We start from the raw sequence: 12,069 nt of genomic DNA on the forward strand, positions 1-12,069 counted from the left end.
AAAAATTTTGCATATATATTTTCATAAAGGGAATGCAAGAAAAAATGGTTGAATTAGGAAGACAGCACGTTTTACAGGGCTGCTAACTTAATCCTTCACCTTGAAATAGTAAAAATACTCTAAATAAATGCCTCTTTCAAATGGATTCTACAAGGAGAATTTCAGGGCAAAAACATCACCCAAGAAATAATACGGTATATATTTGATGATATCCAGAGAAATAATCCTCTTACTGGGGAGAGGAGAAGAAAAGTGTGTGCATTTCAAGCTTTTGCTTAAAAAAAATATATCTATATTTTCCATTCAGATTCTTAATTGGTTGTAGTATAACAATGATGTAGCGGAACTTTTAGGCTGCGCTTATTTTGGAAATTCTTACACTTGCGTTTTTTGGGTGAGGTTAGTTGGAAGAAATACAGCTGTTTGACATAAACAGAAATAACATGCTTCGGCTGCAAAAGAGAAAGCAATAAGTAGTCTAGTCTCAAAGTTGACTGGCGTTCTTTGTAGTGAAATCCATTGTAGAATTCAGTCTCCTTGCGTGGAAGGCTGCTTCTCTATGTGCCTCTCATTTTAAAAGTGCATTCTTTCAGGCTATCTACGTAGTCATAGTTTGACTCAAAATGTGGTCTAAAAGAGAGTTTTATTACTGTACCTGTAAAATTCAGTATGTGAAATACAATTTGATGTAAATACTTGAAAATCTGAATTCGGTTGACTGATGCTGTTTGCTCAAAGGTTAGAAATGAAGGAATTTCCATCAATGAAGTTTCCTTTGGGAAGTTTGTTGGGCTTTTCTGTGATTAGGGCTCTTAATGCAATGTAATTAAGGTTTTTGTTTCTGTTAAAATTAGAGCTTGGGGAAGTTGCTGTATAAAAACACAGGCTTTTCCAAAACTCAAGCACTTTTTGATTCAATTGCAGGGCAAGTTGACAGCAAGCACAGTAGGCCAGATTGTTGGACTCCAATCAGATGAGATCAAGCAAATAGTGTCAGAATATGCCGAAAAGGTAAGAGTGTTTCCTGGTTGTGCTTTACCAGGTCATGTTTGGTAGCTTACTAATTCAGCTTTCAAGCTTCCAAATTAACTGCAGAGGTTCTCCTAAAACAGCAGTCTGTGTCATAGTAGAAGACAGCAAAACCAGATTCAGGGAAGTATTTAAATCAGACTCAGACATGCGCAAGCTTTTAGGGTGAGAGCACATACTCCTAAACTGTGTTAATGTGTAAATACGGTATAAACACCTGCTTAAGTGTTTTCCTGAATAAGAGGCTGAGCTGATATTTTATTGGAACTAGAGGCCTAAATTCTTAATGCGTTTTTAGACGTTTAGTTTTAAGCACAGAAATACAGCTCGGTGGGCCTGCTCAGTGAAAAACTGGCCTAAGTCTTTTCAGGTACTGGGATCTTACTTGCACTTGGCTCCAATTACCAGTCACGTGCCAGATCTCTGGTTCCTAAGCTAGTATCATCGGAAAGCAAACCTTTGCTGCTTTTAGAAGTCAAGGCAATTAACTTTGTTTATTAGCTCCATTTATTGTGTTCAACTGTGATTATTTTTACGGTAATGTGAAAAGAAAATCTGGCTCCTCAGGCAATTAATCCGTATAATACATCACTGCCAGTTATGAGTTATAGGTCGCTGGTATTTGTCCAATAGTCTTCTCATATTTTTTCCTTTTTCTTGACACTTATGAGGTATGGAGCTTTCCCATTTGGGAGATAAACCCTATAACTCACAGTCTATAGCAAATTCTTGGCCTTTCTTTATTATAGTGGATTAGAAGAACAGAAGCCCATGGGTCATATTTCAATGTTACATTTCTTCTGTTCTGAGAGAAGGCAGCAGGACCTTGACTATTATAGTAGAACAGTGATTAATACTCTGGAAAGTAAGAACTGATTCAAGTCAAACCAAAAATATATCACTTTTAAAATCAAATCTACTGGTTGCGACCAAAAAAATAAATAAAAATCTTTGTGAGCACGTGTGCACCAGAAAAAGAAAATTAAGGATGTTATCAAACAGCTTATAGAAGCATCAACAGTGTTTGCATGTGGTTCCAACAGCTTTAACCCCTTGTAACTGTTCCTATTCTGATTAAAAAGCAGTGTTTATTTGTCTGTCAGGGCCTTAATCGGGACCTGATCCACGGGCCTGTTGCCAATGAAGACAGCTGGCAAATAAAATTCTAAATTTGGTGTTGCTGTATGCCAGGGCCGTTCTTGCAGGATAGTATTTTTGCTGAAGATCGGCACGTACAATTTTTTTGCGGGGTTTGTCCCGCTTTCTCCTGTTGTATGAACATACTGGGTAAACTGGAAGGGATGATTCTAAAAATTTTGGCAGAACGCTGTTAGCATGGCTTTTATCTGCCTCTCCATCAACATCTTTCTGAGGCGATTTATTCAATGTAGCTTTGCTTTTAAAACTGTGTTTGAGGGATTCTTTCTCTGAGAATTTGTAGGGATCCCCTTATGTAACAGGAGGTTTTGCTTGCAGTAGAATAAGAGAAGCTTGTTCCCTGTTAAAATGAGAGAATGACTGAAACTAGATAAGTACTGTCTCAAAATTACTGCCTTTAAAAATGCGTGAAGGAGAATCCTCTTCAGCAGGTCTAAACGCTGTTTGCAAGTTGCTTATGTAATGAGAAGCTGACTCAGAGTATTTTCCAACTTCTGGAATCCTATGTTGGACATTATTATGTCCTCTATGCTTGGAATAGCATAGAATAAGCATTTCAGCAGTATCGTATGATTAAAATAAGTCATTGAAGGAAGACACTAAATTGCTATTTATTTGCTTACCAGAACCGTGAAAGGTAAGGCGAGATTCTGTCACTTACTCTTGAGTTCCTGAGCCGTGGGGAAACATCAAGAAAAAATGACTGCAAAATATTTTGAAATGATTGCTAAGGATCTACCTGGAGCTAGATTGAAAACAGAGTTGAGCTGTTACAGGGTTTGAGATTTTTTTTTTTGTTGTTGTTTTTCCCTTTAGGCTTCAGACAGTGGACTTCAAATCGAGGCAACTATGATGAAGTTAGGAACTCCTATCTGTGTAGTAGTAGATGATTGTACCAGCAGGGATGCACAAAATTGGCTACAAAATTAGTTACTGCTACAAAGGTTGTTATTTCAGCACAGAGACTCAAATTTTTTTGGGGTGAAGTTATGCAAACTAATGATTCAATTCTGTTTCTTTTTACTCTTTAGAGAGTTCCTAGTAGTAATGTCTGAGAGAGAATCTCGTTACGAAGGGTGAAATTCATTGCATCTGTTTCCTGCTTCCTTCCCACTTCAAGCTTTTTTTTAATGTGAGCAGTGGGAGGCAGGCTCTTAGGGTCTGTAATTGGCCATTTAGTTTGGCTGCCAGTTTTCGAGTTGCAATAGTTTAGTGATCCCAATATATACAAGAAAACATAATTGATGTGGTGTTTTAACTTTCCAAATTCTGTCATACAAAATGAGGCTGCTAATACTTGTTTAACTTGTTTTATTTGAATTAGCTAAATCTTTTTAGGGCAGCTGAGCAGTTGCAGGAAATGGGAAAGAACGCAGAAGTGAGGCAGGTATAGGTATAACACAATTTAACAGAAAAAGTAAAGGATATGTCCTGTATCCCTTGCTGCCTCTGTAATTGAACTACTTTTATTGAGGTAGTGCAGCAAACTTGAGCAGTCTGAGACACTAGTACTTAGTAGACTCGCTCAGATACAGCTTTCTTAACAGTGTTCAGGAGGCAACTACTCATTCAGGCTAGTGAGAGACCCAGAAATAACGAGGGATTTTTGCTGTTAGGTAAGTGTTAGTGGCTGTTGGTGATAAAGGCAGGGGATACTGGCTGGGACATGACTATCTGTGGGGAAAAGAAGTAACTTTCAGGTAATTTGTTGGAGTAAAGTCACAGATGAGAAAAGAAAAATGAAATGTGCGTGTAGAAAACCCAGGTGAATTTTCATTCAAGGGTAATCTGTATTCAAGAGTAATTCAGTGTTTCTCACAATGCAAATATTATCAAGTACTAATGCGTGTATTAATCCTGTCTTCCCTTTGCCTTTTGATGTCATGCATTCCAAGACCCCATCCTTCTTTCCTTTGCATGATTAGCTGAACTATTATGCATAACATGCAAGTCAAGAAAACTGGAAATGCAAGAGAAAGTCACATCAATTAAAAGAGCCCGAGACTGATCATGTAAAAATAAGAATGCATACAGTTCAGCCTTGGCAATAAGTAGCTCAAGAATTTCATTGAGCTTTCAACTTAAAGTCCGCAAAGCCTGACTCTCACTCTGTCGGAATACGTTGACTGAATATATTGACCTCAGTGATTACACTCTTGGTGGAAGCTGGAAGAGAAGCAGAAGCCTGTCGTGTTAATGAAATATTTACATTCCCTTAGGCAGAAGAACTTCCCTCAAAACTTTATTTCTAATGGGAAACTTCTCATGCAAGCAAATACAGAAGGGAAACACTCTTCTCTCATTCTACTTCCTATGTACCCCCAGGAGAATTCAGCCTGAATCAGCTCTTTTGTGGAGTCAGCTCTTTCATGGGTGTTTCACATAAATGACCAGAAATAAGACGGGAAAGTATGTGAGATCCCATGAATCATCCTCTTACATTCCCAAAGGAAACAAATTAGTGTAGTCTACATTGACTTACTCTAGCATCCACTCTCACTTTTAGTCTCTCCCTGTCCCCAACTCTCACAGCTTACGGTCACTCTGTAACCGCACACACCCTTTTCTGTGTTCTCCTCTCTCCCCTCAAAAAGCCACCCCCATCCAACAGCTATGGAACTGGCCAGCCACAGACTTATTCTTAAAGATTTGCAGAGTGGCAACCTTTTTAAGTCTCCTGTAAATACAGTAAATCATTGCTCCCCAACTCCACCTTAATACAGAAGAATCCAAAACACATTTGACCACTTTACAAATTCTTTGATCTTCAAATGTTTCCTCAAAATAGGCTGCTTTTTCCATTCTTTGCCTTTAAGAAGTAACTGCCTAAACTGAAAATGAGAATGAGTAAGAAAATCTCGATAAGCTGTTCTTAATAATTTTGCTTTAATTACACTGTTAGCAGTCCTAGTTAGTCTAGTTCAAACACTACAATGAAAGAGGACAATAATGACTGACGTGCACAAATCAAACTGGCTTTTGTTCTGACTAAGCACTGGCAACGTGCAACAGAAGATTATTGCAAGCAGCAACTTATACTTATCACACTTGTGATTACATTTACGAAACTTATGATTTAAAACCAATTAAATCAAAATACAATACATAAAATATCAATTTTCATACTTAAGTATTTTTTATATGTTTTAAATATCAAAAAACATCTAATCCCTAAAGCTCTCTTGGCTGGCAAGTACTGTTAGAAGATTTTTTGCTCTCTCTACAAACAATAAACTTCCTGCTTTTTAAGGCAAATTTAGAATTTCTTTCTTACTATCTTCACTGTCCAACATTCTTTTGCTCTTGATTATGCAATACATCCACAGTTCACTCAGCTGCTCTTCCAGTTCTACTTTGGTTCTTGTCCTCTAAACTGTGGAAAAAAATGGCAGTCTTTTCTGGCTTGATCCTTAAAAATGAAGAGCGTTAAGTACTACTGATCCAATTTAGTAGTTACTTTGAAAGTTACGTTCATAGTTCACTTGCAGAGTGAAATGAGAACACAGTATTTTAAGATTTTCTCTTTTATGAACATAAACTTTTAAATGGGCACTATTAAAGCATACCTGCTTTAAGAGCATTGCTAAAAGGATATTTAGCAGTGAGAGAAATGAGTAAATCTGAGTAGGTATTTGTTCAATAATTCAGTGTTACAGCTGTTGTTTAGAGGCATTTTTCCTTTCTTAACAAATAGAAAGGAAGTCTAAGATGTCAGAATTAGCCTTTTCTTGCTGTAAGCGTAAAAGGGTAACAAGGCATTAAGCTGCTTTTCAGCATGAATAACATAAAATGAAGAAAAGTAAGAGAAGAGTTTTTACCTCATATTTTCATTTAAAGTGAAGCTGTTAATGAAGCTGCTTTCCCACCTGTCTAGGAAGGATACCAGAAGCAAATACCTGTGTGGAGTATTTCATACTTTTTGTAACGTTTTGCTGATTATACGTTGTAGTGGTTGTCAACATCTGGTGATCGTTCAAAACGCACTCGGTATTGGAGTATTTGACAGGCTCAGCAAATTAGTGCCTGAAATAGCTGAAAATTAACTGTTTTGCTAATGAAATATTGGAAAAGAGATAAATTAGAAAAATCTGAGTGAATAAAGCAAATTACCAAAACAGATGGATGTAAATATTAGTGAGGACTTTCAAAAGGTACAAATAATATTTAGACAAATAATCAGTTAGGTAAGTAGCTATCACTGATTTTTAATTAGTCTTTAGTCTGTTGCAAATGCACAATTTTTATTATAAATGTTATCCCTGGTAAGGAATATTTCTGGCATCCGTCCCTTTAAAATTCAGAGATAAGAGCTGCATCCAGGTTGCTGTCTTCATTACATATTTAAATGACACTTTCTTGGCAGTGCATCCTCCACTGAGCAGTTTTCAAAGACTGGTGCCTGTAGCAAATAAAAACAAATAAGATGTGGAGAGGTACAAGTAATTATGACACTGAGTACATCATTGAGCATAGAGAATGGATCCAAGCCGGTATTGCAGAATCTAAACGCCCTGTTGTTCACGTTTTTTAGTAGTTCTGAATCTAAATATTGGGGTACGAAGCATCTCCGATCCAACAAATTCAGTAAATACCACTTACACTGGAAAACTGTCTCACTACTTAAGGTGTTTTTTAGCACACTTGTATTTCTTCCATTTAGGAACCCTGCCAGGCTTAATTGTAATACTGTTGTGTTGTTGTTGTTTTTGTTTACTGTCATATCTCTAACCTCACTTTACTTTTAACTTACTTAAAATAAGCAGTGACAGGCACGCCATCTGGTACCTCTGGGGTGCAGTTCAGTTGGTTACCTCCTTCCTGACCTTGATTCAAGTCTATAGGTAGATAAATCTGTTTCTCTGTTAAGCCACTCTTTGTACTGGATGGTGTGACACAGTTCTGGATGAGCAGTATCACAGATCTGTCCCAGTCTGGCTTTTTTGAGTTTCTGTAGAAGAAAAAAGTAATGGCATGAGGTTCAACAAGCTCTTGTTGCTGTTTATTTTAGCAGTCTGAGCTTTCCGCTGAGGAGCGACCAGAAAGACTTGGAGCTGCTCAACAACACAGAAGGAAAGTAGCATCTCTGAATAAGCAGATTTTGCAGAAAACAAAACTCCTGGAAGAAGTAAGTACTGTGTGCGTAACAAAAAGAAAACATTGATAAATGTGGTTAATCGTAAAGTTCTTGCCGTCCAGAAAAGACTTGCAAACTGTCTCTTGTATCAGCAGTTTGTCACGCTGAATGTTAATTTCAGCATCTCCGAATGTCTTGTTTGCGCATTTATTACCAAGACAATGCGACTGTTTTTATGTTCAGGAATTGGATAGCTCTGTGAACACAGGATTAGCTGATCAAAAGATGCTTTTTGTTGTTGTTGTTTGTTGCATACCTCTTCTAGAGATGTTTCCTGTGTTTTTGTCTATTTTACTTGTTAGGTATAGTGTTGAAATTGTGAAAGCAAGTCCATTGAAGAAACAATTTAAGAAGTTATTCTAAAATATGTTACAAATGGATTTTTAGCCCTTGCCTGTGCTTCTGTATGTTTGACTAAAAGCCAGCTGCAGATTTGCGCACTGAGCTCCTTTTTTTTTGTTTATTTTATTTTGAAGTTGTTCACTGCATCTTTTGATGTGACTTCAAAAAAAAGAAAAAAGCAAACATTTGTTTTAGGGAGAAAATGCTCTTGAACTTGTGACTAGTGTTGTGTTCATATCTGTAAGAGTAAGAATCACTATTTTCATATTTTAACCTATTTATGCTATTGCCGTTTTAATGCAAAAAAGTATGAGTGGAAAAAAATTGTCATTAAGGAAATGCTGCAAGGAAATGCTGCTTTTAACTATGCACATTGTTGTAACCAGTCATGCGATTTCTAAGCTTGCAGAATCTGATGAAAACATACTGTGTCAGTGTCAGTAATTGGAAGAGCTTACCAGAAAACAAATAGTACTGAAGGAAAATTGTTGCTGATGACTTCTATGGTTGATACTCTGTCAAGTACAACACCTCACCATCAGCCTTCATCTCTTCTTTTTTCCTTTTTTTCTTTTTTTCTTTTTTTAACTATCATTGTCAGTAAGACAGACCTTACATCTTAACTCTTTGTACCCATTAAACATCAATGGTACAGGGATTTTGAAAGATAGACTTGTGTGGTGTATCTCACAAGACAGTGATGTGTCCGGTCTTAAACAACAGAGGTAAAGGAATGATAGCTTTGAAATATTTACCTGCTATGAAATAACTATGGGAGCACTAGCTTTTAATCCCTACTGCCTAGCCACTTACTGGACTTGATTTATATATTTTTCTTTTTTGTGAGAATAAAATAGTCTCTACTTCTGGTCTATCTGTGCATCAGGTTGTTTTTTTTTTTTTTTTCCTTGTAAGCTTTAAAGGAATAGATATCCTTTAAATAAATCTCCTTTCAGTAAAACGTACTATGACCCATTTTTCTAAGTCTCTGAACTAGCATTCAAGTAATACTAAATTTAAATAAAGCTATAGAAATAAAACTTCAGCACAGAAAACTGGAAAAACTAATTGCTTATTCTATTACTTGTTTCCTGTTTTTCAGCTCAAGTCACAATGTTTAAGAACTACCTGCACAAATTCTTCATTAATTTGTTTTTCACAAATTCTTTGGAAAAAAAATTAGACTCTTAAATGGTAGGCTACAACAAGTGTTTTTTAATGGTTAGATGTTTGAATATTTCTCCTTTGGAACATGTTGAACTGGATTAATTTTTCTTTCAAAGCTGATGCAGTTCCATTTCTGTATTGCCCTCTGGGTTTGTGCCGCATTTTGGATCTAAGCGATGTCTGACGTAATTTCTTTGTTCTAGAGTGGAGTATTAGAAAGCATTAAAAAAGAATGTACTCGTTTGTTTTCGGATAAATTGTGCTGCATGTAGGTCTCCTTACAGCATTATACACGTTATAATGCTGTTTAAGTAGTCAGTCCTCAGACAGAAAAGGAAAATGAAGCACGCAGGAAACAAAACACATATAAGAACTTGCCAGAATTATGCTACTATTGTATACTAAAACTAGTTATGCTGGTTTTTACTTGAATTTTGTATCCTTTTAACACTTGGATAGTGTGAATTTTCCAAATACGTTTACGTCAAACAACTTCAGTTCCCTATCAAAATTATGTCTATTACTAACAAAATATTGACAGTACCTAGCATTTAAGTGCAAATTGACGTGTCAAGCTTTCAAAATCATTAAAATGGGCTTAAAGATGGTTAAATCATTCCTAAATTTCTTTGGGTTTGTAAGTCTTTTTCCCTGGAGTAGGAGCAAAAATGGGGTCTTCTGGGATCTCAGAAGCAGGGAAAAGGATGTTCGCTGGATCCTAAGTTGTTACAGTATGCTTGCTTTACACTAACTCTTCTTTTAAACCACAAGGGCTAAAACACCTTTGCTAAAAGAGCTTAAATAAAAACAAAAGAAGATACAGGTATACTGCTTGAATATTGCAGAAGGGAGGCAGACACAGGCTCTCTGCCTCTGCCCTGAGATAGCTGGTTGCAAACCTGTTACAGATTAGAAGCTGCTTTGAAGTGGCTCACGTTCTTGTAAGCACTCCACTGTGTTGAAAAGGGCACGTTTGCTCCGGTTTAGCATTGTTCTAATGCAGCTGTACAGCTTTTGAATGGAAGCTGGGCTGTATCTAGCCAGATCACATCTGTCTGCAGTTTTTCTGCAGACAGTATATACATGCTTGAATGCTCAGTTTGAACGGGACAGATGCTAGAACGCTGTACCGCGCCTCCTCTTCCGCATGCTTGTGTTATGATAGCTGTTTGCTCTCTCAGAGGCGATTAGCTCAAGCTTAGCTTTGGGAAGGAGAACCTAGGTATGTTTGTGTAGTAAAGGTAGCATTAGGAAACTGCAACAGCTATTTCAGCTTTAAAAAAAAAAAAAAAAGGCCTCTTATCTCAGGCTAAAAAAAAAAAACAACACGCTCTATTACTGCAATGGCACAGTGTTCTCCAACGATGCTGTTTCCTTGCTCTTTTCCCCCCCTACCTGAGCAGTAAGGGAGGCTGGCTAAACCAGCCTAGCAGTTGTGGGTAGCCTTTGCAGCCATGCTGTGTTACTGTGTTGTGCCTTTACAGTCTGGAAGATCCCCTGATGCCTGTTTGCAGTCTCGATGATTGAGATGTTCAAAAACATTTTACTGGAACAGGTGGCTCTTCTGTTCCACAAAACTGTAGCATAGTGTGCCTGCTGAATTAGTAACAGAAAATATTTCTGTAACTTCATACATATGGAGTTACTTTTTCATTTCTGGGCCAAGTCAATTCCTTTATTTATTACTTATTACTCAGTTGGTACATGAATGAATATGTTGGCTTGGTTTCCACATCCTGTTGAGCAGAGGAAAGTGGTGTGGGGAGGGGAAGAAATGTGGTTGTAAACCACAAGAAGTTGGTAGAGTCGGTACTTTATTCTGGATCTGCTTTTAACTGCCAAAGATAAACGTCATATTACAGGAAAACTTAAGTATTTTCTAAATCTGTTGCAATGCTGTTGGACATTTTGATGGTTGGAGGCTTTCTAATTCTGCCTGGCTTATTTGCAGTACATAACAGTCTTGTGTTATGTTTTTGGATGGAAGAATAGTACTGACAGATATAAACCAAGCATATCCTTCTCTCGTCCTTTTAGTAAAGCGTTTTTCTGGCTGAAATTGTTTTGCCGCAAGCCAATGACAGCTTTTGGAGGGGTGAGGTAGAAGTTGAAGTCAGTTAAAAGTGGCAGTCAAGCACTCATTTTAAAAAATGTTTATGAAGTTCTAGCTTCAGCACTGCAATAAGTTTTGGCAAGAATTCTTAGGTGAAATAGTTTTTGGATCTTTTTTGGTCCTCATGAGATGTGGACTGCAGGCTTAAATTATGGTGTCCTCCCCCCCCCCCCCCCCAACTAGTTAGAATTCAGTCTCTGAATTTTTCGTGAAAAATGTGAAATAAATAATGAAAGCGCTTTACTGTTACAAATTTGGCTCTGAAAACAGATGAATGGAGTGTTGAGCCGTAGCTCCATATTACAAACAGCAAACTAAATCAACATGAAAAAAGTGGAACAGGAAGCCAAATGTGCATTTCCTTATTTGCAGCACTTCTACTCCTCTCTTCTAACCCATATCCCATTTTTGTTACTATTTGTAATGTTATCTTAAATTATAAGAACTCTAGAGAAAGTTACTCTTCCAAAATTTACCTTCTGTAAATTATTTGACAAGTGAAATAGCCAGTGGCATTTTGCTGACTGCCGCCTTTTAGACTTCCTGTAGTTTCACAAAGGGAAAATCTTACAACAGCTTGCTTTATTGGTATGGTACGATTTTATGGTTTGGTGCCTTGGCACTTTTATGCAAGCCTTGAATCATCCTGACTTTTTTGGAGGAGTATAAAATGGGACTGTCTTATTAGCCTGGTATGAAACGAGGCTAACATAGTCCAGCTAAGTAACTTTCAACAGTTTAGAAAAGATTCTGTCCAGTAAGTTACCATTCCGTTGGCATCCATTTTGTAAAAGCTGCAGTTTATTCTAGGACCTAATACCTCTGGAAGGTCAGATGGAAAATGTTTGCTATTAATCATTCAATCAGAATTCTTGCAATGAAATGCACTCTGAGCACCTCTCAGGAAAAGGCGATGACTGTGGTGGTATGCCTGTTGTTTAAAAGGCAACCATTGTGAACTCGGCAGCTCAAATATTGTTCTTCTCTGTTATAGGTATAATTAGAGTAAACATACAATCAAAACTCTCTTCTTTTTCTTTGATAACAGCTACAAGCTAAATGTGCTGATCTGCAGGCAAAATGTACTGAAGCAAAGAAGACGTTAACTGAGGTAATCTTTATTTTT

At 37.1% G+C, this 12,069-nt stretch overlaps 1 protein-coding gene across 3 annotated transcripts in view; it reads left to right on the forward strand.

Annotated features, from left to right (window-relative positions):
• The window catches only part of CCDC93 (coiled-coil domain containing 93), a 52,979-nt gene that overhangs the window by 20,487 nt on the left and 20,423 nt on the right, over window positions 1-12,069 (forward strand). For all 3 annotated transcript variants that reach the window (XR_011141979.1, XM_068949170.1, XM_068949172.1), the window contains exons 11-13: window positions 925-1,011; window positions 7,196-7,312; window positions 11,992-12,054. Coding sequence is in view for 2 of the 3 variants with exons in the window: in XM_068949170.1 (XP_068805271.1) it covers window positions 925-1,011; window positions 7,196-7,312; window positions 11,992-12,054 (267 nt within the window). In the remaining variant the exon portion in view is untranslated. The remainder of the gene's footprint in view (window positions 1-924; window positions 1,012-7,195; window positions 7,313-11,991; window positions 12,055-12,069) is intronic.

This window comes from Struthio camelus, chromosome 6, assembly GCF_040807025.1.
Source record: "Struthio camelus isolate bStrCam1 chromosome 6, bStrCam1.hap1, whole genome shotgun sequence".
NCBI lineage: Eukaryota > Metazoa > Chordata > Aves > Struthioniformes > Struthionidae > Struthio > Struthio camelus.